The sequence below is a fragment of the Mycteria americana genome, chromosome 4 (genome assembly GCF_035582795.1).
Source record: "Mycteria americana isolate JAX WOST 10 ecotype Jacksonville Zoo and Gardens chromosome 4, USCA_MyAme_1.0, whole genome shotgun sequence".
Classification (NCBI taxonomy): Eukaryota; Metazoa; Chordata; class Aves; order Ciconiiformes; family Ciconiidae; genus Mycteria; species Mycteria americana.
The window spans coordinates 89629826-89656845 of record NC_134368.1 but is presented as its reverse complement, the minus strand read 5'-3'; the positions used below and the strand labels follow the sequence as shown (position 1 = coordinate 89656845).

The 27020-nt window shown below is 43.7% G+C and overlaps 2 protein-coding genes across 6 annotated transcripts in view; one reads left to right on the top strand and one right to left on the bottom strand.

The window, feature by feature from the left end:
• Positions 1 to 5438, bottom strand: part of CNOT6L (CCR4-NOT transcription complex subunit 6 like) — a 38304-nt gene extending 32866 nt beyond the window's left edge. Inside the window, exon 1 of one of the 2 annotated variants that reach the window (XM_075501276.1) lies at positions 5273 to 5438. The gene's annotated coding sequence lies outside the window, so the exon portion shown is untranslated. Of the gene's footprint in view, positions 1 to 2578; positions 2713 to 5272 lie in introns of those variants that run through there. The other variant, XM_075501273.1, reaches the window with a different exon arrangement.
• A 138-nt stretch (positions 5439 to 5576) lies between these two features.
• MRPL1 (mitochondrial ribosomal protein L1) lies at positions 5577 to 26334 on the top strand. 4 transcript variants are annotated; one of them, XM_075501277.1, is made up of 11 exons: positions 5580 to 5928; positions 6089 to 6196; positions 6697 to 6836; positions 7145 to 7297; positions 9683 to 9923; positions 11024 to 11107; positions 12693 to 12764; positions 12986 to 13097; positions 14538 to 14638; positions 23881 to 23962; positions 25918 to 26334. In XM_075501277.1, exons 3-11 carry the CDS (start codon positions 6769 to 6771, stop codon positions 26070 to 26072), a joined length of 1068 nt encoding a protein of 355 aa, XP_075357392.1. In that variant the 5' UTR covers positions 5580 to 5928; positions 6089 to 6196; positions 6697 to 6768; the 3' UTR covers positions 26073 to 26334. The 4 variants fall into 4 exon arrangements, with proteins under 4 accessions (XP_075357394.1, XP_075357392.1, XP_075357396.1 ...); XM_075501279.1 differs by lacking the exon at positions 12693 to 12764 and having other exon boundaries at positions 5577 to 5928; XM_075501281.1 differs by lacking the exon at positions 7145 to 7297 and having other exon boundaries at positions 5583 to 5928.
• The last annotated feature ends 686 nt before the right edge of the window (positions 26335 to 27020 follow it).

Sequence of the window (27020 nt, the reverse complement as noted above, 5' to 3'; positions counted from 1 at the left end):
CACACACAGCCTTATCTGTTCCTTGTGTACACATGCAGGCTCCAAGCTTTAGTTAAATTACTTGTGTGCATGACATGCAACAGCTAAAAGGGGTTCTGTTCCTTGGCCCTAGGTGCTGACTTGGTACGGCTTCAAGAATCTCTGTGTTCACTGACTGCACGTGAGTTGTAGCTAAAATTGGTTGTAGCTGCTTTTTCTTCATCTTGGAACATTTTTATCAGCGCTGGTTTAACGTCTCCCCTTGAAAGGGATAAAATTTTTTTCTTGTAGAACATCATATAAGGCATTGCTGCCTTATGTAAGGCATTTCTGCCTACCTTTAATCATATTTCCAATGCCCACCTCTCAAACCCTGGAGAGAAAGCTTTCTGGTAGCGTCTGAACACTGTTAAGTCACTTCTTGATCCTCTGTAGGGGGATGCGCAAGCAGCTGCAAAAGTTGTTCTTCTAAACAGCATTCCAGAGCAACTTTTCTGGAGAGATTTTGTTCCAGTGCTGCTGCTCTTTATTCAGAATAATTTCAGTTTGGGGTTTTTTTTGGGTGGTTTTTTTTTCTTGTTTAGAACTCTAAGAGAGAAGTTTTCTCCCAAATATCAGAAACCAAGTCACGTCCAGTACCTTGCTATTACAGGTAGCTGCCACGTAGCTCTTTTGTGAATTTACCAAGCTTCAAAAAAAGCCAGTCAGCGTGTTCAGCTAAAGGCCTTAAACGGTCCTCTCTGTACCTCGCTCTTTGAGATCTACTCCAAGGTGCTCCGAAAAGAGGCACAAATGGATCCAGTAAATCCTGTGCATATAAAGTTTTTTTTACCATCTCCTGCAGGATACTTCAGAGTATGCTTTGTCCCCTCTGAGTTGTTGGTTTGTTTTTTGTTGGTTTTTTTTTGGGGGGGGGGAGGCAGGTCTTGCGGCGGGAGGTACACGTGTGAAGTTTCCTGACATGGACCCGAGATGCACAAGCCTTTTAAGATGGGGAAGGAGAGCAAGAGAATTCCAGAAACATTGTCACCAGCTAAAGATACCGATAAAGAACATCCTAAGAAAGTCTTTGCTTTTATCTTTACAGGTGAGATGGAGAAGCTGTACAGACAAATGACTGAAACCCAAAGAATTAATCAAAAGGTGAAGTTACACGGTACTGTCACTGCCGATCTGAGAATCAACACTTCTAAAAAACATGAACACTTTGCAGCCTCCATCTCCTGTTTTGCTTATTTATTATTGTCAGGTTAGTGAGCGAAACTGGCTCAGCACAGGGTGCAACCAGTGGCAGGGCTGGGAGCAAAGCAGCACTTCTCCTTCCGGCACCAGCAAAGTTCAATCACCTCAGCTGGGACAGTTGCACCATCAAAATAGCTTGCTGCATGTTTTGACACGTACGTTAACTGATAACCTGATAAATGGAGGAGAACGCAGAGCTCCTGGATTTAGTCACAATTTCTACACGGCTTTCCAGAGCGATGGAAGACCTAACAGCCGGGTGTCCCGAGCAAGGTAAGTGCAGCGTTAAAGGCAGCTTGCTCCCCTAGCCTGACTCACCAGCGGTGCACAGGGGATGTAGGCAAATGCAGGGGAGAGCTATCTATAGCTTTACGGCGCTAGCAAATCTGCTTGAGACAGGAGAAACGCTCTGTTAAACTGAAAAAAGCAAGTAACAAGCACCCAAGCCTTGATTATAGGCTATCATCAAAAGAACCACAGAATTTGGGGGGGGGGGAATTACAAGAGGCTTAGCATTCAATGCTCTAAAGTAGTAAATCCACAGCAAATCCTCCTGAATCCAAATATGCCTAAGACATATTTTAACTTATTTTTTAAAGTTTTCTGAAATGCCATCTTATGCTCCCAAACAACTAAGCTCCACTGTTACACTTGCTTTCTCAGTATTCTGCAAATCAGGTTACACCCAGTGCCTCAAGTGCCCTTCTGGCATCCTAAAAGCTCCTTCCGACAAATAGTAAGCAAGCCATTTATTTGTATTTATTTCCCCCTTTAAACCCAAGTAACCCAAAAGTGTCCAACAGATTAAAGCTGATCTAAGCATTTTTTTTTTTTTTTGCAGTTAAAGAAAGTTTGCTCTAAAATGATGCATGTTACTGAGACATAATTTTATCACTTAAAAACAGAATGGCCTCAGAAAGGTTTTAATAAGCAAAAAGAAATACACCTCCCCATTTGTGCACATTGACTCTAAACAAAAAAGACAGCGGCTGCCACGATCTAGGTAAATGTAAGTTTTTCTTCTCGGTGTTTTAGATTTAAATTAAGTAAAGACTTACCCCAGTGTGGAAATTAATTAATTTTTCTCCAGTGGTGCCTTTTCATTTTACTACCAGAGTCCACACACACCTTGGGATCACTTTTTGGCTTATTTATTTTAAGGCTGGTGTGAAAGCTAAATATCACCCTGCTTGACAAACTTGGTCAAAAGCAACTCTTTGCAAAAACAAGATTGCTAATAAAAAACAACCACAGTCCACATGGAAAAAAAAAAAATTCCAGCTTATCACATGAAATGGAAGTTTTGTAAACACCTTTGGACAGAAAGAAAACAAATAGTAGCCATAACATCACTTACTTCCACAACAGAATTCCTACTGCAAACGTGACTGAGCTCCTACAGAGTGTGGATGGGAAGAGGAGAGCCACACACAGCAAATACACCCTGACCAGTCGTCCCTTCCAAGCCAGGCAAATAAATGTCTGATTACACTACATCCCTGGGAGCATGGTGCTTTACTGGGAGCAGCACTGCTACCAGGATAGGGAAAAACACCCTTTAAAAATGAAAACAAGCTATATCAGTAAAAATGCACTTTTGCAGATAACTGCTTCTACAGCTGGGACTTCTGCTGGCACAGCTATGTCAGTCACGGGTCACACTTCGTCACAGCGCTCGCAGACAGAGCTGTGCCAGCAGAAGTTTGCCATATAGACCTGGTGGGAAACTCAACAGCGACTAAAATGAATCTGCAAAGTTTTGTGTTTTTCATGCTGCTGCCAAACTAAGTTTTGCTAACAGCCTGATGATGGGTTTCGTGCTGCTGACACGTTAGGATCTTGGCTTCCAAGGGCAGAAGAAACCTAAACTTAGCTCAGGAACGTGGCAATACCTATCAGCTATTTACATTGTACTTTATCCTTCAATTAAATACACAAACTAAATTAGAAGGAGCCCCTGTAGGAAGAAAAGATAAAACAGAATAAATTAAGTTCTGCTGTACTTCAGCACTCAGAGTAGACTGCCCTCACTTTTAATAGTAAGAAAAGAACAAAACTGAAAGTGTTTAACAGGATTTGTTTAGCAGACCGCAAAGGACTGCAAAATTCCCACCGTTCGGTTAAACCGAACAGTCAAACTGTAACTGTGCTTTTGTCATCTTCAATCTTCTTTGAAGACAGCAGACAAGGAGATTTAACACCCGAGTTGACGCTCAAACATAAGTTCTATTCAGATGAATCGACACGATACTGCGGGTCGTGCGTACGGTGCTGCGTAGCGTTATTCCAGAGCACGGAGTAGCAAGATGTCAGAAGTGCGCGCTGCCTATCTGCTCTGGAGCAAAATTACAAAATCAAGCTGTAAATAAACTCCCACCACCCTCTGTGGGGGGAAAAGAAAGCTACAGGCAAGCACTTTGGTGCCTCTGAACCGGCTTGCGTTCAATAATGAATAAAGCTGTCCGAAGCACACGGCTGTGGAAAGGAGAAGGGCTACGTACAGGAAGTCAGGTCAGGCTGCGGCGCTTGCACGCAGCACAAAGTAACCCTCAAATGCAAAGCCTGCCTTTATCTTTTGTGAGGTATCGCCAGCACGTGGCCATACCTAAAGCGGGCTGCGTTTCAGAAGAGCAACATTTGGCAGTACGAATTTCACCATCGCTTCCTATTTTGATAGGGAGAACGCAGAAATAAAATCACCAGCAGTGCTGTGTTTGTAAAGGCCGTGCTCCACCTCCGTCAGAGTTTTCTGGCCCTCCAAATTGGGATACAGCTTCTAGGAATTCCTTGGTTTGTGTCACAGGGAAGACTTTGTTGTTAGAAATAATGTACTTTTTTTTTTTAGGGGGAAAAAAAAAGCACCGGGGCAAAAACATCTCAAAGGAATAGCAGAGGCTAAAAATAGACACGTTATCATCACTTTCATTATCAGCCATGTCTACACACACAAGAAGTATAACTGTGAGCGACTTCAGGATGAGGAGTTTTCCCCTCCAGGTTAGTTTTAGGTTGCCGGGGAGCGCGTTTGTGCTTGGCTGAGCAGCGGAGCATCACAGCGAGGGGATGGCACAGGTATGAATTTAATTGTAGCAAAACCCCCTGCTTAAACAAGGCCATCTAAAATTCTTATCAGCAGGCCGGCTCATGAGAAGTTGTAACTCCCCAGAGCAAATACTTAGCCTATTCAAAGTTTAAAAAAATGGCCTGATAAAGGCTACTTGTCTAAAGATTTCAGAAGGTCAGATAAAACTTGGTGTGGCCGCAAAACAGCAGAAAGCAACTGAGCCCTCCGCCATATTTACCAAGAGTACTTAAGTTTAAAAAGCAAGCCCCAAACTGTTACAAAAACTCAGTGTTTAGGTGCGTTATTTTATTTGCAAGCACCGCCGCCTCAGCTTGAAGCCCAGCTTTTATCGCACGTGACATTCCTGCCATCTTCCTCATATGGGACTGCTGCAGACCACCGGGATAAAGCAGCGAGACCCACGCCTCCCCAAAAACAGCCTTGCCAAGCCTGTCACCCATGGCGTCAGGCGAAGGTTCCATCGCGGGATGCTGGCCGGCCCGGAGGGGATTGGGGCCAAGCACTCACGTTCACCCCATGACCGGGTTCGCCCCACAGCCGGGGTTCGCCCCACTGCTGCCCCCCTCAGCCGGGGCTACGGGGTGAGCCTGCCATCCCCGAAAGCAGCTCGGGGGGCGGCTGCCAACGCCGCCACGGCCCAGCCTCCAGGGATCCCCCACCGCCGGGCCCGGGGCCAGGACCCCCGCTCCCTCCTCACGCCCCGGCCCCTCGGGGGGGCCCTATTCCGCTCCGGGCCGCCTCTCGCCGGGGATATGCCCGCAGCCCCCCGTTGTATACACAGCTCCGTGTGGCCGTGAGGGCGCAGAGCGGCGGCTGCGAGGCGGCCCAGGCCGCGGCGGCCGCCCCGGGTGCTGGCCCCGGTGCTGGCGGCGGGGCGGCGGCGGCGGCGGGGCCCGACATGGCGGCGCGGGCCCGCTCTCCCCCCCCTCCTCGCCCCGCCAGGCCCCGTCGGGCCGCGGCGCTCACCTGCATCCGGCGCGGCGGGGCGGCGGGGCCGGCGGCGGCAGGGCGGCGGGGCGGCGGCGGCGGGCAGCAACGACATGCAGGCGGCGGCCCGCCGGGGAGCGGTGCCGGGCCGGGGACGGAGCCGCGGGGCCGGGGCGGCCGGGGCGGCGGCGGTGGCGGCGGCGGCGGCGGCGGCGGGGAGGAGCGGGCCGGGGCGCGGGCGGCGCGGAGGGCGGAGGAGACGGAGGCGGGGGCGGTCGCGGGGAGGCGGGAGGCGGCGGCGGGAGGCGGGCGGTGCCGGGGCCGTCGCGGGGGGGACCTCGGGCACACGCGGGGCCGTGTTACCGCTCACACCTCCGCACACGCCGGGCCCTGTCACTCCCCGCAGCCGGTGTCAACACCTGCCCGGGGCGGGGAAGGACGCACCACCGGCCCGGGGGGACGCCACCGGCCCGGGGGGACACCGGCAGGTCCCCGAAACGCCCGAGGGCGGGAAGACACCCCATTTTTACCTCATGATTTTGTTGGCGGCAGCCAGGAGCCCTCTCTGGAGCGGGAGCCGAGGAGGTGGTTGTCACCGGGAGGGCCGGCGGCCTGCGGCACCCCAGAGGACGTGGCTCGGGTTTGGGGGAGACTTGTGGGGAGATGCTTGCCCCCCAAATTATGGAGGCGAGGCGGTGAGTAGGGGGCCGCTCACCCCTGGGGATGGGAGAGCGGAAGAGGGAAATGGCTGCCGGCAAAGCCGGGGGGCCGCAGGGGCAGACCTCCATGTTCAGCGTGGGATTTGAGGGTGCAGACACCTCCTGTTCGGTGTTGGTCACGTTTGTTTCTCTGCAGGCAGCGGCTCCTTTTCTGGGAAATCTTTTTCAGTGCCCAAATTTCAGATGTACGGTCCCATGTGAGATGGGGGATGCTCTTCTGGGCAGCTGAAGCAAGGAAGCACAGGTAAATGTCACTCCAGCATTAAAGCCCATCTTCTCTCAGACACACCAAAATCCTTTTGGTGGCTGTTTCCACGTTCGATGAGGAGGAACATGGGCCTACCGTGAGGGAAAGACAGATTGAAAAATAAAATAAAAGCAGCAGCCAGGGGCAGGGAGGGATTTAGGTCTTTGCGCGCTGACCTGTGGGACAGCCCAGGTGGGAAAATGGTGCTGGAAAAACAAAAAGCATCGGAGGGGTGCAGGGAGGTGTCTGAGGGAGCAGCAGGCAGCTGGGAGGGGGGACAAGAGATCAGGCCCAAGAACTTTTTTTTTTAACTTGTTTTCTACTGCAGCTGCCTGGACTCGTGCTGGACCGAAAAAGCTCATTTATGCTCTGAGAGCGGGAAGTGCAGAAGAAGCCTTTGCGACAGAGCAAGGGGTTTTGATAAGAAACGGGCTTCAGAGGGAGTGAGTAATCGGGAATGGGTGCACGTTAACTGTGAGTCCTTATTTCCCTCCCAGGGCCAAAATCCATGATAGGCAGCAGCGATCTTGTGTCCAACAAGTCAGAGGCTCACAAGGGATCGAGGAGTCATGGAGGAAGACTGTAAAGGACGCGGGTCGTTACCTGATCACGGCTGCGTATTAAACAGAGTCACGCAGTGAGTTTTGTATCACATCTGCCACCACTATAGGGGACACACGTGCCTAAAGCCCATCCGAAAAGAAGCCTTTCCCCAAGATCCGCTCTGCATCTGCGTCTTAAATTCATGCTTTTTCACTCCTCACCGAGACTTTTTAACTGAGGAGGTGTTTGTTTTTTTTTTCCTCCTGTCACCCTCACACCTCCCCATCTCAATCCTTTTCCAGGACACTGAGCGTATAGTTACATTGGATGAACACATTATCGGTTTTGTTACGACTTGTTTTACATATGCACGTACGTTTGATTTAAAAATAATAATTCTAGTTCAGGAGGCTCCCTGCCATATCGGGGAACGCCAGGTGAGATGCCGAGATCCAACAGCGCCCATGGTCCCTATGGAGACAAACGCTGCCGTTCCTGCGGGAAGTTTGAATCGTCTTGCACCACAAGCAAACACGCAGCGTCATTGCTAGTCAGGTATTTCACAAATATTTCCAAACCAACCAACAGACAAGATGAGCCTGAGCTCAGAGTTTCGAGCAGGAAGGGTTTGATTGGATTTAGAGAATATTCTTGGACACAGATTTATCAGGGAGGGGAATGAAACTGCAGGAGTCGGGATGTTTCTAGTCAAAAGCACATCAGCGTGGAACAGGCAGGCCCCTTTAACAAGCGTGCATATAGCGGGAGACAGGATTATAGTTTACGGCATATATCTGAACAGCTTAGGACCTGGTTAAACAAAGCCCTTTTAGATGGATGCTGCTCCACGAGTAGGTTTGTAGACCGGGCAGATCTTTTCCAAACCCATTTGCAAGGGAACAAGAGTGACGGCAGCCAGAAAATCCCTTTCTTGAATTACTTGGGACTCACAGCAAAAACCGTTAAGAGTGAAACGGCCAACGTTAACCCACGCAGATGTTTCTTTCAGGCGAAAACATGCCGGTTTCTGAGGGAAGCGGCTCTGGCTGCCTGTGGGGAGACGCCGCCATGTTGGGCCTCTCTGAGGCAGGCCCAGCCCACTGAACGCCTTCTGGGGGCGGGTGTGTCAGTTTTGTTCACAGGGCTGCGGGGACAACCCCGGGTTTGTACCGAGGCCGCCTTTCAGGCCGGTTAAGAACCGAGCTGGAGGCTTTTAATCAGGCCCCGCCGATACCTCCCTCACCGGGCAGTGGCCACAAGCCGGGAAGGGGGACCCACGCACCCCCGGAACGGCGGGCCCCGGCAGCGGCGGGTGGGGGGACAGCAATGCGGGGTCACCGCATGGCGCTTCCGGCCGCCGGCGGAACATTTCTTCGCCGCGGGGGACACTTTCCGCGCTGCACCGCAGCGGCTCTGCAAGATGGCGGCGCCCGCTGGCCGCTGCCTGTGGAGAGGTGAAGGGCTTAGCCGTCTTTCTCACCGCCGGGAAAGCGCGGCCGTTGGTTACTGGCTCTTTTCTGTTTCCAGCTGGCGGCTTTTCCTTTGTTCGCGGGGCAAGGGGCGACCCTGAGGGGCGGTGGGGCCTGCCCGGGCGGGGGTGGCGGGGTGCCTGGCGGGCGGCCCGCCCCCGGGCAGATGAGGGAGGCCGGGGCGCCTGGCTGAGGCGATGTTTGTTTTTCTCTCGCAGTACTGGCCCCGCGTCGCGGGTGGGTCTTCCCCGGGCTCGACCAGCGCCTCGCCGCCGCCTCGGTGAGCGCCGCGCCGCCCGCCCGGCTCTACGCTGCGGCAGCGAAGTGAGTGCCTGTCCTTCCATCCGAAGCAGCTGTCTTGGCTGTCGGGTGTCCCGGTGGTGGAAGGGGGGGAGGCTGTGGTGTTTTCGGTGTCTGCAGTGTTGCTCTAACAGCGAGGTGGCCTTGGTGCCGTCCCGCAAGCTGCTAGCTCCTAGAGAAACAGCCTGGAGAGAGAAGATCTAAGCTGGACTTGCAGGGAGTGTTTTCTGTTTACTCTTGTAATAATGAATGTAACAATTATGGGGAGAGGTTTACTTGATATCTTTGATGTGTGCTTTTGGAGGGTATGGCTGGATCACGGCTTAACGAGTACTGTCAGCACGAAAGCTGGTGAGCTTATGGAATCAGTTTCCAACAGTTCCTCTTCTTGCTTCAGGTTGCTTTTTATTGTTTAATTTGTTGTCTCTTTAAGTCTAGTATTATGGCTTAAGTGGGAGAAGTAAAAATGACCTCTGTGTACAGAACAGTGAAGCGTGTTGTACACCGAGTGTTCCAAAGTGTTGCAGACTCTTTCACTGAAGTTAGTAGAGGAATGGAGTATCTAGCAATTACTTTGATATGTTTTTTCCTTGATTTAAGAACATTTGAAAATAGGTAGGAGGATAAAGATTGGGGCTAGTGTTTGTTAACTGCATGCAAAATAATACAGGAAAGGGAGGAGAAAATTTTTTTTGAAAGGTGGGACTGCCATGATCTGCTATAAGAAGAAGAAAAACCCTGCAGATGTGGCTCTTTCTGACTAGCAGGAAGGTGTGTGGGATTTGCTCAATTTGGAAGCAGCTCTGGCACAGTGCCTGCTACCAGCCCATGTGGAGGCAAGACCTGTAAAAGTTCGTACGTTATCTTAAAGTGGTTGTGCTTTGGTACAGTAGGAGGCCATTAACTTGGTTCCATGCTGCACAAATGTGGCTACGTTGTTTGAGGAGCTTCATTGCCTTCAGAGCTTTTGATTTCTGAACGTTTGATTTCTGTCTTGGCCATCTGAGACAAGTAACTGGGATGAATTTAGGGATGCTGTTCATCTTTGTGTAGAACCTTCCTTGTTAACTGTTACTTAAGTGACAGATGATAATATCTACTTTCTTCTCTTGGAACACGCGCCAAACTCTTCAGTTGATGATCTAACAATCTTTTTTGTTTGTCTTAGAAGTGCAAAAAAAGGTTCACAAAAGACCAAGCAGGGAGAAACAAAAAAGAAACAAGTAACTAGGAGGCGGCCGCTGATGAGCAAGCCCGTGGATGATGTATACTTGACGTGGTGTTATGAGCGGCCATCCTATGATGTGGAAGAGGCTGTGGGTATGCTAAAGAAATTTCAGGAACTGGATTTCACTCACCCCAAGCAGTATGTCTATATTAATGTATTCCTAGATATGGCGCTACAGAAGAAGGTAGGTTGGAAGCGTATACAAATTTTGATACTTTTTTTCTTTTTAATGTGGAAGGCTGTGTTTTAAGTGCAGAGCAGATGCTGCTGTCGGCCTTCTCGGCTGCCTCCTGCAGCTTCTCTGATTGTCAGGATCACGTGTGCTTTTGCAGGTGGCTTTGTATCTTTATACATGGATAATTATTAAACGTCCCTCATACTCCTGAGGTGAAGATAGCGCCATCGAGGACTTTGAAAACAGGCTATTATATGACTAAAATTCATGTTTGGACAGAGTGGATCAAACTAAGCTTTACATCTGTTCGGGCTTTCCACTGAAAGATGTGTTACCAAAATCCCATGTGTGTTTTGTTCTGGGATGATTGTTACAGGGAGAAGTGTAAAGACAAGCTTCTTTCCGCCTCTGTCCTTCACCTTGTTTTGTTTTGTTTTTAAATTATGTTCCTTGAAAGTAAGCTGTTGCTTGTTTGCCTATGACCTTTTTGCTTTAAAGGTGTCTAGCCCAGTTTAGTCTTTCCCTACAGCTCTTTCTGCTTCCTGCATAAGTACAAAACAGTTAGGCCACGTTAGAGTTGGTTTCTTTGCATGTGTAACTGAATCTCCCTTTGGTATACCAGGGGTCCCTTAGAGCTAGAAAATAAGTTAATGCTTGAAGAAATGCAGAGCTCTTGCTCCTGCTTTCAGAGGTGATGTGGTATCTTAAGGCTTGGTGAGAGCCACGTTCCTTGCTGATGGTTTGCATTGGCCATTGCATCAGAAACATGATTTGGATAAGCTGCAACTACAGCACCTCAGGGTTTGTTACTGACTGCACCTGAGCCTGTTAGCAATCCTACACTGGAGTTGCTGATCTCAGGCCCTTTCTCTTGGCCAAACTGCAGCATAGTTAATTCATGTCTCTTAAGTTTAGATTTGAGTATATACCGGACATAAAAAAGCAGTCAAAACTTATGCATCATGCTTGTTGGTTACCACCTCTGTGCAAGGAAGTTGTGGGTGAGATTGCTATTTAGGGGACCAACTCCACACAATTGCGTAACTTGCCCTTAAGTCACGATTTCTTTTTTTTGTTAGTTTTAATATCTTTCGTTCTTTACTTATTAGAAAAAAGTGGATCCATTTGCAAGCACTGTTCTTCTTCCATATCGCTTTACAGACGAAACGAATAAGGTCTTGGTTTTCACAGAGGTAGGTAAGCCCGAATTACTTGCTTGATAAGTTTTATGTATCTGGCATGCTCTTACAACACAACTAGTTCCCGTGCAAGCACTATACCTTTTATTGAGAAGACTCTGTGAATGCTTTACAGAACTCTTAAGTCTGTCCAGGATTTGTCTTCAGCAGTGTCTTAATGTATTAACAAGCATCTTACAGGATTTCGTTCATCTTGATAGGTTTACATATATGTAGATTATTCTAGCAATGTGCTTAGGGAGTAAACATCTGCATAGATGTGACTGAGGTGACTAAGGGATGCGATTAAAGATAATTTGTAGAGTAAAACCTTTGTCACGTCTTTTGTAACACAGGCAGATGGTTTAGTGTAGCAGCCATGTCCTACCTTTCTGTCTTAAGCCTTAGTAGGCAGTGCAGATGAGAAGGGGGTGTTCTTCATAGCAATTTGTGCTGTAACAGGGTACCTTTGGGGGAGAAGGGGAAGGCAACTTCTCCTCAGAAACCCTAAACAACTTAACAGCCCTCTGCCCCAAACCCTTTGTCTGCTCTCCTAGGAGCCGACTAATGTGAAATGGTGTGTAGAGCAGTTGTAGCATCTGTGTGAGACTAGCTTCAGCTTCTGCTGCTGTCCTTTGCCAGTTAATCATTCTAACGGAATAGGCCTACATATATCTATATGAGATTATCCTAGATAACTGTCACAGATTTAGTTGACTACCCTTTGGGCTTAATTTTTGTAAAATTCTCTACCTGAGCTACAAGGTGAGAATCCTCCTACAGAACAGAGGGCTGACAAAAGACTCGAGCATGCCAGGTTCTTTGGTGCTGTATCTCAGAACCTTCTCTCTTCACTCAAATTCATGTGGGATAAGAGATCCTGTGCCTTGTGAAGGTGTATACGTGGAAAAAGGTTGAGCGACTGAAACACTTGCTAGTGCTTTTGGATGGAAGTGTGGAGCTATTCTGTTTATTCTTGTGAGGAAAAGTTGATTCTGGCTTTGAGTCATGAATATCTGCTTGTATAAAAAGCTTGAGCCAAAGTTTTTACCAAACTGGTGCCTTTTACCTTTCTGTATTTCAGACTATTAAAAGCAAAACCTTGCGGCAGACAGATGAGGTTAACTTCTAAATGCTCTCTGAAGCCAAAGTTTAATAGCATTTTCAGAAGTTGAATAGCCTTATTTTACAGCAGGTTTTAGTAGCATGTTCTGTGCTTTTCTTTAAACTTAGAGTAAGATATTGGCTCCATCCAGTGGATGGTTTGTTGTAGTTTCCAGGGGATGGAGGGGGGAGAGAAAGGGCTCTTGATAGAGCTGCTCAGCACATGGGATGGACTTTTCTCCTTCTCCAGTAGAAGTCGACTAAAGGCTTGACTGCTTTTTATTTGGACCTGGAGTGGAGTTGTTGATCCTATATTAAATCACCAGCATTAGATATTTTTCATCTTGGATAGCCTTAAACCATTCTTTCCTTCCTAATGTGTAAATAGCCTGGTTTTATACCCAATTGTCCAAGACAAATCACCTGTCCAGTGCTGTTGATATAGACTAATTGGTAGTACAGCTGTTACTAAATATTTTTTTTTTTATCTCAACAGAATGAGCAAGAAGCTGAAATAGCTCGAGAGAATGGAGCTGCTGTTGTGGGAGGAGTTGAATTAATCAAATGGGTATTCATTTTTTTTAAGACTTACGTAAATATCCTAACTTAAACAGTGACTGAGGCGGAGGGAGCAAGAAACCTCGTGTCCAGTAAACTCTAGCTTGAAGTTAGCAGCCAATACAAAGAGTGAGAGATGGGTTTCTGTGCTCAGACATGCTTGTAGGTCAACTTGCATACTGAGGTCATTTATTGTATTCCTAAATATATTTAATTTTTTTTTAATTGCAGATTTTGGAAGATGAAATCCAAGTGGACTTCTATGTAGCTGTTCCTGCAATAATGCCTAAGTTAATACCATTAAGGAACAAGCTAAGACGCAAATACCCAAGCACAAAAAGAAGTAAGAAGCAATTCTTTCTCATAAATCTCAAGTATTGAACAAGATTTAAGTCTAGAAGTGACACTGAAACTTTTTTTGATGAGCATGTATAATTATATTGAGTATTAGACTGACTGTGACTGAACCACTTGTTTGGTCTTGGATAAGAGTAGTTCTAGGAATCTAGAACTGTGCTTTTCTCCTACAACAGGCAAATGGGGGATTAGAATCAAGATAAGTTTGCCTACCTGTTGCTCCTATGCATGTTAGTCCTGATGAACCATAATACTATTGTGAAGTTACCCAGGAAAACAGAAACAACTTGAAAAAAACATACTCGCTGAGATAGTTGCATTGTCTAACTGGTGTGCAATTCGTTGGATCCCAGCTTTGTGACTGCTACTGCTCCTTCTGCCTGTTCATTACTACTCAACAACGTAGTTATTTATCCTTTTCCTTAGTACAGCCTGCTCCCTTATCTGTGTGGTCTGTCCTTTTCCATAACGCTCAAGGCATTTCCTCTTCAGGTCAGGTTTTCACAGCAACAAACATCAGTCTCCCAATACTTTTGTCCTCCCTTGCTGACTTACTTTTAGCTATGTGTCAGGGGTCTAGTTCAAATATGGGGGGGAAGAAAAAAAAGAGCTGTTTTTCAAACATATAGAGCCTCTGCCAGCTGTGTGAAGCACCGAGTCTTGAACTATACCTCTTACTTCCCCACCCCAGTTGTCTGAATGTTTTGCAAGCTGCAGGCATTGGTTTTAGGCTCCTAAACGTTTGTGGCAAACCTATTAACCAGTCCAAAACATTGCAACAGAGAATATTCCACATACTTTTTGGAAGAAATGAAAGCCACATGCCATTATCAACTTACTTGGTTTGTAGCTTATCTAGGGCCGATTTCCCTTGGAGCCATCAAAAGATGTGTGGGAGAAGTAATGCTTGTATTTGGAGGAATTGAGTGATGGTGTAAATCTGTCAAATGAGCCCTTGCAGCTGAGAAGTGTTGACTTGTGGGAATGGCTGGATTGGGCCAGTGTGTTCCAGGTAGTGTGTAACCTTGCTATTGCGTAGTTGTAGACTTTGTTTTCAAGGAAGAGTTGGGGCTTGTCCTAAACCGAACTCAGTAGGTTTTGGTCTTTCAAGCTGCTTTAATTGCATTAGGTAATAAAGCTTTGTTTTCTATATACATAAACAGGTTCTTTACTTGAAGTGAAGCCTTTGTTACGTTTCTTGCTGTATTAGCTATTCAAGTCTGCTGATCGATGAGGAAGGAGGGAAGATAAAAATGATTTATATGGAATGTGTGAGGACACCATTGTCTTGTCCATGAAACTGCATTTTTGATGGGAGTTTAACTGCCTTAATTGAAAGATTGAGTTCTCTCTTTACTGATATCACACTTAGCCATGCTAATAAGCATTAGTTGGACAACTTCTTTGCCTTTTTTTTTTTAATTAGATTCCATGGGCCATGATATTCCCAAAATGCTGCAACTCTTCAGAGAAGGCCTTGAGTACACAGTAGAAGACGAGCGTGTAATCAAGACAAGAATAGCAAGAGTAAGTTGTATATAGAGTTCTTAAGTTTTCTCTACTGAGCAGAACTGAAGTTAGTATTAAAAGAGGGGGGAAAAACATGTTTTTAACCTGTGTGTTCCCGAGATTTTTAACCATGTTGTTTAACTGGCCTGTGAAGTAAATTGAACTCTTACTCTTTGTTGTATGACATCTTCAGCTGATGTGAGCCCTCTATGTTGTTAATGTGCGGTCATAGAAGATGGCTCCGCTAAAACTGAGAGCAAGGCATACCTGATGCTAAGAAGTTAAGGATGCCGAGAATGGGTTCTGTATTTGCCACGAGACTGGCAAGGAATTGTAATAATGAAGAAAATAAGATGAAAAAGGTACTATTCCTAGTAATCTCCTTGTGAGTTGACATCTTAACATAGGCTTTCCTTTCCTCCTGCCTTCCCCAGCACCCTTCAGTGAGTAAAATAGAGCTTATTTGATATTTTTTTAAGTAGATAAACTATGGGTTGTAAGTCCATGGTCAACATGTACAGGTGGATCAAAAAGTGTTAGCTTTAACCTAATAATTAAAGACTCATTTAATTTTGTTAACTTCAGTCCTGAACTGGAGCAAAAAGTAAGAACTGTTTCCATTGCACCTGAAATATAAAATTAATTTGTGCTTTGCTGTCATATAAGAAACTGGGTTATATAAGAGTATCTTTTCTCCCTTTTTTTTAAGCCCTTAATATGTTTTCATTAATGTTTTTTAATTATTTATTTTCCTTGCTCCAAACTGTGGGTGTTTTGTTTCCATTCTGTTTTAGTCTGTTCGTAATCCTGCCTGATTTTTAGTTTTCCTTTAACTGATACTGGTACAGAAAGGAAGCGTACAAGATGTCTAACCCCTGAAGCTTTGTCTGGCTGTGTTAGATATAAGCAAGTTTATTACTTCTGGGTAGCTGCTCTGAGTTATGCATGTGAATTTCAAGGGCTTGCTTGTCTATATGATACTCAAAACTGAGTTTCTTGGGACTATTCTGCTGAAGTATGTTATATATTACACTTTGATACAGGCAGGAGGTATCTTTAGCTGTTTAATGGACTGTGTGAAACGCTGCGAATCCGTAGATCAGTCTTGGTTTCAAGTATTGTGACTGTATTCTTTAATTTTTGCTTTGGATTGCTTAAACCATAATAATTTTATACTGTAGATCAGCCTAAAAAATACCTGCAAATTAAACTTATTGTAAAGTTTCTTCTTCTGTAGTAAAGAAGAAAAATAAGGTTTTTAATAAAGGTACATGAAGAACTCTGATGTCTTGACAGTATTCAGTGCCATTGCAGTTGGTTCTGCTTAGTGTAGTGTCCTGCAGCTGTGGCTAGAGTTTCTGAAGTTAAAACCACGTCCTGTTATTGATGCAAGATGATGGTGTTGCAGACTACCTTAGGTTCTGTGTCAAGGCAGCTCAGCCCTGCGGTTTCATGGCACGTCAGGAGATGCGGTGCAGCCAGAGATGTCACTGTACAAGTGAACAACAGGTTCTCGTGAATGAACTCTTAATCTTGGACCAGAAACAGTATGATGATGGTTTACTTGCAGACAGAGTTCATATGTGCGAAGTTAACAAGTCAGCTACGTGGCAGAGGTGACTCTGACACTGCGCACATGGCATGACATGCTCTATCACGTTGCTGTGTATTGAGTTGTGTGCAGAGGGGTGACTCGGTGGTTATGGCTTGTGTAAAATGTCTCCACCCTCTCTAGCTCCATCGTTTACCTGACCTCGTTTTCCTACTGTTTGTGCAGCAGCTCTGGAAGGAAATCAAGTGCAGGCAAGGCTCTGGGAGGCTGTGAGAGCCTTGAGTGGTTATGCATATCTGCTCACCACTAAATCAAGAGCTTCTTAAATGTAAATCTTGTCAGTGAGAAAATAATAATTAATGAATTACACGGAAGCATGAAGATCTATTGCTGTATTCCAAACATTTGTTTAGATGTTTCTGGGAGTCTGCCAAGCTGGCATTTCTCAAAGAGATGTTTTCCCTCTAGTGCTGCTGTCTCATGGTGCCTGTTAGTTCAGTTATGGCCAGTGGCTTGACGTAATGCTGCACTCCCACATAAGTCAGCAGCCTCAGTGGTGTTTTCTTAGTAGTAATTGAGATGTCTCGGAAAAGCCCAGAAGTTGGCAGCAGTTAAGTTTAATTAGTAGATGTGAAGTTGTGAAACTGAGAATGTAAAGTATTCTTTTAAGACATGGAGCTTAAAGCAGAAGGGAGACAAATGAGGACACTCAGGATATCTCTTTCAGAATCAAGCTATCTGCAGAGGGCAGCTTAAAGTCTTTCTTTTTGAGGGTTTTGACATGAGTCTTGAGTCCAGACAGGCTGCTGTTGATCATTACAAAATTTTCTTTTTTCCCAAGTTCGAGTTGTCTTTAGAAAACTGACCACCAAATGTGACACCAGGAAGGAATTTCTACTGTATCTTCCTATCTGTGCAGAGAGCTGCCTGCAAAATGGTTCTGCTATGGAAAAGAGTAAGATGGTTTCAGGAGGTGAGACTTTAAGGTTTGTTCAGAAGGATGTATTTTCTGGGAAGGGATGTGTTTACAGGAGCACTGGTTTATTCACAGGGTTAGAAGTATGGAGAGATGTGTACTGAACCAGAGATCTCTCAAACTTGGTACACAGAACGTACAAAGTGCATGGAAATGAGAGTTAAGGCAGGAAACCGAAATGCCAGTTTGCGCTAGAAGTAGCATCTACCTCCCTTGGCTGTTAATGGAATTGAAGGCCTGAAGTGTCCGTGTCCCTTGAAAAAGAAAAAAAAGAAAAGACTAATGGATCCTTAGCTTTGAACCCCTTAAAGGAGGGCGGAGAATATCCCACAGTTGAGGAAGAGCTGTTAACTCTTGCCATTTAGAATGCTTGAGAGTTGAGAGATGTTTTTCGGGGGATGAAGGGAATAATGCAAAAAGCATAGGCTGTAACAGTTGTCTTATGTTACCTGTTAGAGCGGCTCTCTATTTGAGGTATCACATGGAAAGGCTTGCCTGTCTGCAGTGCTATTTCTAACTGATTCCAACTATTGACAAGTCCAGGATAAGAGGGAGATTCAGCTTTAAATTGCGTACCTCAGAGCTGAAGGTCTTGCCTAGGTTCTGATGGTATGTGCTGGACTGTACCTGCATAATGTTTTCCTAGTAGTCTCGTACTGGCAAAAGGCTTGAGTTTGGAACAAAACAGGACCAAGGATGTGGAAAAAGTTGTAGCAAGTTAAACTAGGAATAAGAAATAACCCTTTACAACAGCCTCAGTAAGGGTATTTCTATACCTACTTTCTTTTTTCTTCCCTGTGGACTGCATGGGGCTACTACCTCAGAAATGCATCTACCTTGAGTGCCAGGATGAGAAAATGCTGTCTGCGTGGTCCATATTATTATAGGCTCCTACAGAGAACTCTGTTTTTCCCCCTTATTCTGATCTTCTCAGGAAGGTTCGTAACTGAGCAGAAACCTATGAAAGCAAGGCAACACTACGTCAGCGCTCTTCTCTTATTGATACTGTCAGTCCTCTAGATGTCTTTGCAAATGGTGCAGAAACGTTGTTCGGTCATGTTTGTCAACACTTGCCTGTTGGTTCAGAGACTTTCTTTTTCTTCCTGAAAGCAGAGATGTGAGTTACTGCCCTCACTGTATAATGAAAGATGCTTGATGTCCCAGAAGAATGGCCAAGTGGAGCTGTTGCATTATGCTGCTGCAAAACAAAATAAAAATTGTTAGGATTAGCTCTAAACGTGATTTTAAAAATAGCTATAGTTAACACTTTGTGTAGAGGCATTTGAAGACACGTTCTTGGAGTTCAGGAGAGTCAAATGTTTTGTATTGAAATCAAGAGCAAATCTGGTTATATTATAAAGATGCAGAGGTTGCGTATTGTTATGGGATGCTGGTCAAATTACCGTTGGTAATTGCTTGTTGCTTGGCAGTTTATTGTGCTCCAGAAATGTGTTGCCATTGCGAAAAGGTAAAATAGGTGAAAAAGACAAATCTCTTAATAGACATGAGGAAACAAAAGGTACCTGCTTGGAAAACAGAACTATGAACTCATGTCTATTTTCATGACCTCAATTCTTGTTTTGCATTTGACTGAAATAAAATATTTTTTGTGGATAGTTGAAATTCTAGATCTTGCTGTTGAGGGAGGCAAATCTGAAATTCTGGGTCTCTGGGTTTTCTATTCTTCTTAGTTTGTCTCTCAACAGCTGTAATTAGGGGGACTTGGAGTAGATTTGTGCCTCCCCCCAATACCACAACTGTAAGCCCAATCAAGGCGCTCTGAGACCTGATTTAGGTTTCTGGTTGAATGGTCACCAGACAGCCCAGGTCTATTAAATGCCATGAGATAAAGCCATAAAAATTCCAGATCCATTTTTGGAATTGATAGTTTTTAACGACTGCCTTGTCCTATAGCTCTTCAGAAAAGCTGGTACCTGAGTTCAGAGTGAAGATGCTAAAACTCTTAATTTCCTGATTATTGCAGCCTTTATTATAGGAGTTTTAAGTCCCCATGACTTGACATGGGAAGCCCTCAGTTGACAAAAAGGCTGGAAAAAACATGGGTGGAATAGTCCTAATATATATTTGTTCTGGCAACTTCAAAAAGGGGCGGGAGGGAAGAGTAGAAATACTGCTTCAGGGAATAGAGCGTGGACTCATCTGCCTTGCTGTAGTAGGTATTATTTTAGGAGTATATGTTATAGCATATGTTCTTAATACTCCTTGCTGGAAGAACAGATCATGTGAGTGAGATAGAGGCTCAAGCCTTACCCTTCTTCTAAATGTCTTCAACGTGGTGCGAAATGACTGTGGTCTGAATTGAAAGTGCCTATTCTGTTAGGCCTGCGTGCAGAAAACCAAAACAGGCTGTCTTTGCCCTCCTCCAGGTAGAACTGGGTAGATTAAAACAACGTGGTCACGCAGGTGAGTATTACAGGACTCACACTGGACATAGGAGTAAGGGAAGTTGGATTGACTGACTTGGAATTTAATCTGTATTTCGTATTTCTTCTATGCAAACCATATTTATCAGAAATGCAGTTGGAGTCGTATACTTTTGTCTGCTGTGGAGTTTTCCTGTTGACTTGGGGGTACCATACCTGTTAAAAATAGTTTCACTTACTTTTAAATGTTATTTCGTACTACTTTTAAGTTTATTTGATTTGATTAAATAGCTTTAAAATATTACAGAGACTAAAATGTTAGTAGCTGAGATGGTAAAGCCGAGTTCTTTTGAATAGCAAAAATAGAGGATGAGGGCCACTCTTGAATAAAACGAGGAGTTATTTCAATTTTCCTGTTTCACTTAATTTGAAGCTGCATGAAGCTTTTTGTTGTATTGTTTGTTGTTGTTTTTATAGATGGATAGCCTTGTCTAATTTTGGATAAGATGCTATGTTCATTTCTTAGATGCAACAGTAGTATGTCCAGACTGCTATCAAGTCAGTGGTTTGGTTTTTTGGGGTTTTTCTTGGAGGAGCAGTCCTGGCAAATGATAGGTATGTTAAGAGAAGGTAATAAGTGATGGAAGTGCCATTCTTGGGTAGTTGGCATTAGCATGGCTTTTGATTTTTGTGTAGTATGTAGCAGAAGTCACTTTTTGGATTTGTATGATAGGTAAGTCAGTTGCAGATTGCAGTGGACATGTACATTTATATATATGTTAGTCAATGCATGACCTGAATTTAAGAGCTATCAGCTTTGGGTTGTTAGGGTTTTGTTTGTTTGTTTTTCGGCCTAGGTAGTGAAACCATTGTAAAACGGGCTATAAACTGAAGAAATTGATAGAAATTCCCATCAAGAAACCTTTCTCTATTAGTTTTATTTTGATTCTGTTAATTTTCTGTTGCTCAATCTTTCATTTTTGATGTATAAATGATATGTACTGGATTTTATGTAATTTTATTTGAGTCGTCTTTTATTTGCTGGTTCTCAGACTGTTAAGTATCTTAGATAGTAATCATGCATATCTGAAATCACACCTCTCCCCTGCACCCAGGAACAGGAGGGGTTTTTTTGTCTGTTGTGGTATAGAAGATGAGTTAGCCTCATTCTCTGTAACCTTTGCATCTGCAGGACTTTGCTATCTCATTCTTTTTGGAAGGGGGTTGTTTGTGCTCTTGAACTTGAACGTCTGAAATGCTGGGTTCCTTTCTCTGCATAACCTACTTTATCCCATGCAGTGTGCACACTCCATACTGCTTCTACCAGCTTTGCCGTGTCTACTTGTGGGTTTTCTTACTGGCTAGTTTCTAGCTTTATTTTCCTGCCCTCTGATTTTTAAAGCATTGAGTAAGCATTGAATAGCTGGCAATAACATTGTTTTGCAGAGTGTTAATCATTTTGTGTTAATTATTTCTTATATTCTACCAAGTGTTTCTGCCCTGCCATGACTGCCATTATCTACATGTGTGTTATATTTGAACTGCCCAGTAGTTAAGTCTGCAGTACAGTTGCAGTGCTCTGAATGATCTCTTGATACAATTCTCTGAACACAGTTTAGAAAAGCAGTTCTGTGGTTAAAGCTAGTGTTTTAATAGCAGGGCATCTTTTTGTTCTTCATTTGCATATTTGGCCAGCAAGTAACTGAGTGGATCTTTTGTGTCTTCAGTTGCAGTCTTCTAAAGATCCTCATGAAAATTAAAAGCATTGAGACTTCATGAATCAAGTTTTAAACATGATCTGTTTTGGTGAAACTTGTGCAATGCTGAATATTAATAGGCAATTTCCCACTAGGCATCAGACTTAGTGGGAGGCCCTTTTAAAGACAAATGTAATGTATGTTTCTCATTAAAACAAAACAAAACAAAAAAGGAACACATAACTTCCCTGAACATTTTTACAGCAGCTTGTGCTGCTCTAGAGGGAAGTGTCCTAAACTTTAAATAGTAAGATAGGTAATAACTCATGTTTGTGTTCTGATTGTAGTATATACTGTCAATTTTCGAAGGTACTTTGTGGTTACGTTGTATTTATACAAAGTGGACTAGAAATTGATTTATAGTTGCTCCCTCTGCAGGCATGGTTACTCTTCAGGAAGGGTCAGGAATTAAAGATATTTAGCTCTTGCTGCAATTGATCTGAACAGAGTAACTTGCGCAGCCTTGAAGATCTGGCCCAAGAGTACTTTTGTCAGTTTGGTGAAGGTTTGAATTAAACTAAATATCTAAGTGCTGATACACAATGACTGTGTATACACTAGGATTTACTGTGGAATACTTGTTTGGAAGCTGGAATATTTATTTGGATGTGGAAGCTATTTTGAAATACTTGGAACCCTCTGAGCATTACCTGTCTTCATTAGGGAGCTGTTGGCTTCTCAGGTAAATTATGGCACATGATCTCTTGGGATGTGTCATGTTGTCAACTGAATGCAAGTCGCTCTGTCCTATTTTCCTGTCTTAACAAATAGAGAATATTAACGAATGTCATCATATTTTGAGATGGGTCTTGTCTCATAATGTGGTGTACTTCTAAATCTTTATAAGAAGTTGTAACTTGTTTAGAGCAACTGGCAAATTCTGTCTCTAGTGAATGCTTCTAGACTTTGTTACAGATGATGAGTGCCAAGTAGCTCACTGAAATTGTACAATTGAAAGTTCGCTTAAGACCTGAACTTGGTGTAAGGTTTGAAAGCAAATGCTATTCAAACTTTCATTTTAAGCATAGTTTCTAGTTAGTTATTACCAATTAATTGTTTTGTTTAAATGGTTCTGAGCATTCCTTTATTTTGAATTCAGTACAGCGTGGCGAGTCCGTCAGCAAAGTGAAATGCTCAGCATTAACAAACAGATTTTTACATCTCTTAATTTACGAATGATTAAGCACGTTGCAATCAGCATAACAATGATAAAGACAAATGTGTTCTGGCCTGTGTAACAGAGGAACAGCATTTGGTTTCTAAGTCTGCCAGGAGAGCATGAAGAGGTTAATGGACCAGATCTGGGAGGAGAGTAGTCAAGTATAACGGTATTTCTATTGCAAAGTAATGCACACATTTACAGCTAAGTGAGAGAGTAATAAAATCTGGTCATGCTACGTTGGGAAGTGGCGGAGAGGAAGAGGAGACCCCAGCGATGCCCGTATGCTCCCCTGAAACGCAGTTAATTCTCTGAGAATAAATGCTACTTTTTTCTTAATTCCATAGCTGAAACATTTAGAAAAATAACTTGATTTTTTTCATCTGGATAAAGGTACGTGGATGATATGGGTGAGACCAGACAGCAAATTAGATAAAGCATAGCAGGGCATTATAGCAGCCGAACATAGAGTCTGAGTCTTAACATCAACATGTTAAGCTCTCCAGGAGCTGAGAGAGAGGTCAGTCCTGGCTTTGACCTGAGGGTGTTAAGGTTGGCATGTCTCTTGATCATGAATTGCAACGTTCTTGAAGAGACTCCAGATGAGGTGAATAGCAGTCATGGTTGAAGGTGATTGGTATGAGGGAAGACGGAGGTATTAATTTTTTGGCCACAATGTTGGTTCACTTCCAAGTATCTGTGATTGGTCCAGTGAGGATCACGTATGTGTCTGAAGTGAGGTGTGCTTAAGTGCTCCATTAGATGAGGATGTTAGGCAGAACAAGGAGCCATCAGGCCGCAGGTTTTGTTGGAAGGTCAAAAATGCCATGGATGGGAACCGGGGTATGTAAAAAGGGTAGATAGAGAACTGGTATACATTTAGAGCTCAATGCTTCTATGTACTTTATGTAAACAGTAGAAATCCCATGTAATACATTAAAATGGGAAAGAAAAGGGGAAGGAACTTTAAGAGAATGAAATGAATAATTTAAAAATTAAAAAGTTCTTAATGCCTTCAATTTTAGATGCTTGTGTCTTTTGAGTTGATCTGTTTTGCGGTCTTTGACAGCTACTTCTTGAAGCTTCATTCCTCATACTTTATTTTAATACGATTTTTGCGAAAACACTTGTACATATATTGTTTTTAAGGCTTTTCACCTCTTTAAGGCTACATGTTGTTACAGAGCCGTGGGAATTCAGTATCACGAGTAGAAATATGGAGAATAATGATGGGCGTATAACCATGTAAAAAAGACTTTTTTTCCTCTGGCTCATTTGGATAAGGCTGTTAATGGGATTTGTAACTGGTAACAGGGAACACAGAGAAACAAAATCTATCCAAACGTAGAATAAATATGTACCCAGTGCTCTCAGATTTATTACTCTAGGCTTTAAGTATCACCATGGCTAACTTTGCATTATCGTTTTTCAGCTGGATATGCCTACTGAGCAGATAGTTGCCAATCTAAAAACAGTTATCCATGATATCTGCACATTCAAGCCATCAACTTACGGTAAGTAGCCGTTCTTCTAATGTGGTAGCTGAAGTTACAGCGAACAAAATGGAGAAATGAGTGTTCTTTACCGGGTTGTCATTAAATGACCTTGTTGTTTTGTCTGCCTCGGGAGAGGAGGAGGGAGTTGTTAGGCAACTTGGTAAATCAAGACCTAAGAACTTGATAGCCAGATGAATAGCATCTGCTCTTATCAATGTCAACTCTAACCGCACCGTGATGCTACGTAGGTGTCTGTGTGAGGAAAGGAGTGAGATGTTGTACAAAACTAAGTTTGCAGGCTTGATGCTTAGATAGATTAAAGCCATACGAGGAAATCCTTATGAGATGTGGAGGCCTTCAGCAGCTGTGTGCATTGGTTTTACCCCACTGACGTGACCCTGTTGTGGCTCAGTGCAAAGAACCTGAACCCGGATTCTACCTGCAGTTGCCTTAGTTAAAACCTATGCTTCAGTTAACATCTCATCTGGTTAGCTACCCTGTTTGAAGGTATACCACCTTCCCTGCCCCCCCCCCCCCTTTACCAAGATATTTTTTAAATTTCTGCTGCTCCAAGGGAAAAGCTGTTAATCTTTTTTTTTAATTCCTTAGCAAAAGGATCGGGTTACAAAGGAGTAAAGGTGTGAATTCTGTGTCGTTCCTATGGGCTCTGCTCACTGTTCTGAGCAGAGTGTGAACGGCTAATGCTCTGTCTGCTCTTTGTCATAATGAAGTAAACTTTCAACAAATGTCAGCTGCTTAGCTGGAGTGGAAATGGTGATTTATGAACATAATTTTATGGAAGAATAGCCTTGTTTAAGCTAAGAAAACAACTTTTTATATTAATATTGGCTTAATGTCTGCAAAAATAATTATCTTGCATCTCTTCTAGCGATGCTGTTAATAGTAACTGCTGTACAGAGAACAGACCACGAAAAGCCAAGTACACACGCCTTTGGAAGCCTTTCAGCCCAAATAGAAAGTATAAGGAGTTAGTTGACTTGAACTATAAGTAAATAGAAGCAGAAAGTGGTGGTATTTTTGTCCTTAATGAGTTTATATGTGAACTACACCAACCTAGTTAGTTAAGGGTAAGCTCTTCTGGCCCTAGTAGCATTTCTACTGATTTTATGGTATCAAGCTTGATTCTTCTGGTGGGTCTCTTACTGGCTTGGTTCAAAATATTTGCCGTTTATAGGAAGCAAACTTAATTATTAACACATCTTAAAACAGTGAAGTCTAGATATGCTTGCTAACTATCAATCACTTAGACAAGGTAGGCATAGATACCTGCTCTTTAGTTCCTTTCAGACTTTCCACGTGTAATAGCATGCCTTTGTGCAGCTATGTGGTTACCACTAAAATGGCATTCCTCTGCGAGTCACCTGATCTAATGCAAGACTAAAAATACCACCAGGCAAATGTTCTCGGAGCATAATGTAGATCTATTTAATCTTCCATGAAGAAATCTGACTGGTTTTGTAGTTCTTCTTGTCAAAGGTTCCCTCAGCATTTCATGGTAGGATCCTGAAATAGGAATGGTTTCTTTTGTGCTCTTAGTCATGTACGAATAGTTGGGTGATCAACGAACTTTGCACCCATATCTTGCCAATCAGGACCACTTCCCAAAGCGAGTTCACCTGTATTTCATTTTTTGGAGGAGTGTGTGTGTGACACTTAACTTGTATGTTCTAAGGCCCAGGGGCACCAGTGATGTCAACTGCTGGTGAGGTACTGAAGGGTTAAGGTAGCCATCAAGTTAGTACCTTTTATGGCACCAGAGTGTGAATTGCATTTTGAACTCAGTCTGCCAGGGTGGATGTTAAACTCTCTGTACTGAAGGGATGTGTCTACATGTATAGTTTTGGTTCTGGTCGTGTGCTTGAGACAGCATGGATTAGTACTGAGACAAACCAGCTTGCAGACATGAAAAGTGGTAGAGTGTGACCAAATTGGTGGTGTTCTTTGTTTTCTAGGTCCTTTTGTGCAGAAGTTGGTTATTAGATCTTCAACCAGTGAAGGTTTGCTATTGAACCTTGATGGACTTCTACCTCAGGTAGAGAAAGTAGAAGAAGAAGAAAATCCAGAAGATGACGAAGAAAAACCTATCCAAGAATCTGTCAGTACCTGATGTCCTTCCTTGTAGATCTGATGATCAAGCTTGGAAAGCAAATGGTGTAACTCAAATCATTCTTTATGAAAAGAAAAAATAAATTTAACTTGTCAATTTCACTTGTAAATTCTGTGTAACAAGAAACCTTGTCACAAACAGGAGTCTGCTGTCAAAACCAAAGACACTTTAAATTCCTTTTGGTAGCTGAAAGCTCCCTAGTTTGTGGCGTTTTTTTTCTTTGCACATAATAGTTCTTACTTTAATAAAGGTATTTCTGTAACTTCTGAAGTGTTGCCATCCAATTTCCACAGTTGCAGCTGAAAGGCCAGCACATGCTATATCCATAATGCTGGGCTTTTTACTCTGTTGAAATTGCAGAACGTTCAATGCTTTTGTTGTCTTGACTCGGTCCCCCACAGAGCAACTAATGCAGTTACTTGTGGAAAGCTGCTGTATATCTCACCAACGAATGAAACTGGTTTTTATTTACCCTTTGGTTTTTCTGCAAAGTCAGACATGGTGTTCCTTTTGAGTTGGTGGGAGTATCATCTGCATGATGCTTGTGATATCTCACTTTGTTTCCATTTAATCTGCATACATAGGTACTGGAGGGGTATACAGAGGATTACTGCTCTGCTACTTTGAGCCTCTGAATGCAGGTTAGCCCTTGTGACATTGTAATAGGTGAGGTTTTTCTAAGGGAAAAATTGGACGTATTCTGTGGGAGATGTGATCGTTCACCTTATCTTTCAAATAATGCTATTTCATCTATGCATAACTGATACGATGCCCCTCAGAGAATCCAGTTAGTTAGTGGTTTGTTTGCACTATCCTGGAAAGAATTATGCTTACAATGTTTTGGGATGAAACCTGAGTGAAGCTACAAAGTTTAAGTGTCACTTTCTTGTCTATTTTCTATCATAGAGGTTCTTCTTGATGGGCTTGTGAACAACCACTTGGGATAAG

What these genes read in the sequence shown, in the direction of transcription:
- MRPL1 (XM_075501277.1), top strand. Translation starts at nt 6,769, where the DNA reads ATGGAGGAAGACTGTAAAGGACGCGGGTCGTTACCTGATCACGGCTGC. An exon ending in TCAAGACAAGAATAGCAAGA is followed by an intron (nt 14,639 to 23,880) that starts GTAAGTTGTATA and finishes ATCGTTTTTCAG; the next exon opens with CTGGATATGCCTACTGAGCA. An exon ending in ATTCAAGCCATCAACTTACG is followed by an intron (nt 23,963 to 25,917) that starts GTAAGTAGCCGT and finishes TTTGTTTTCTAG; the next exon opens with GTCCTTTTGTGCAGAAGTTG.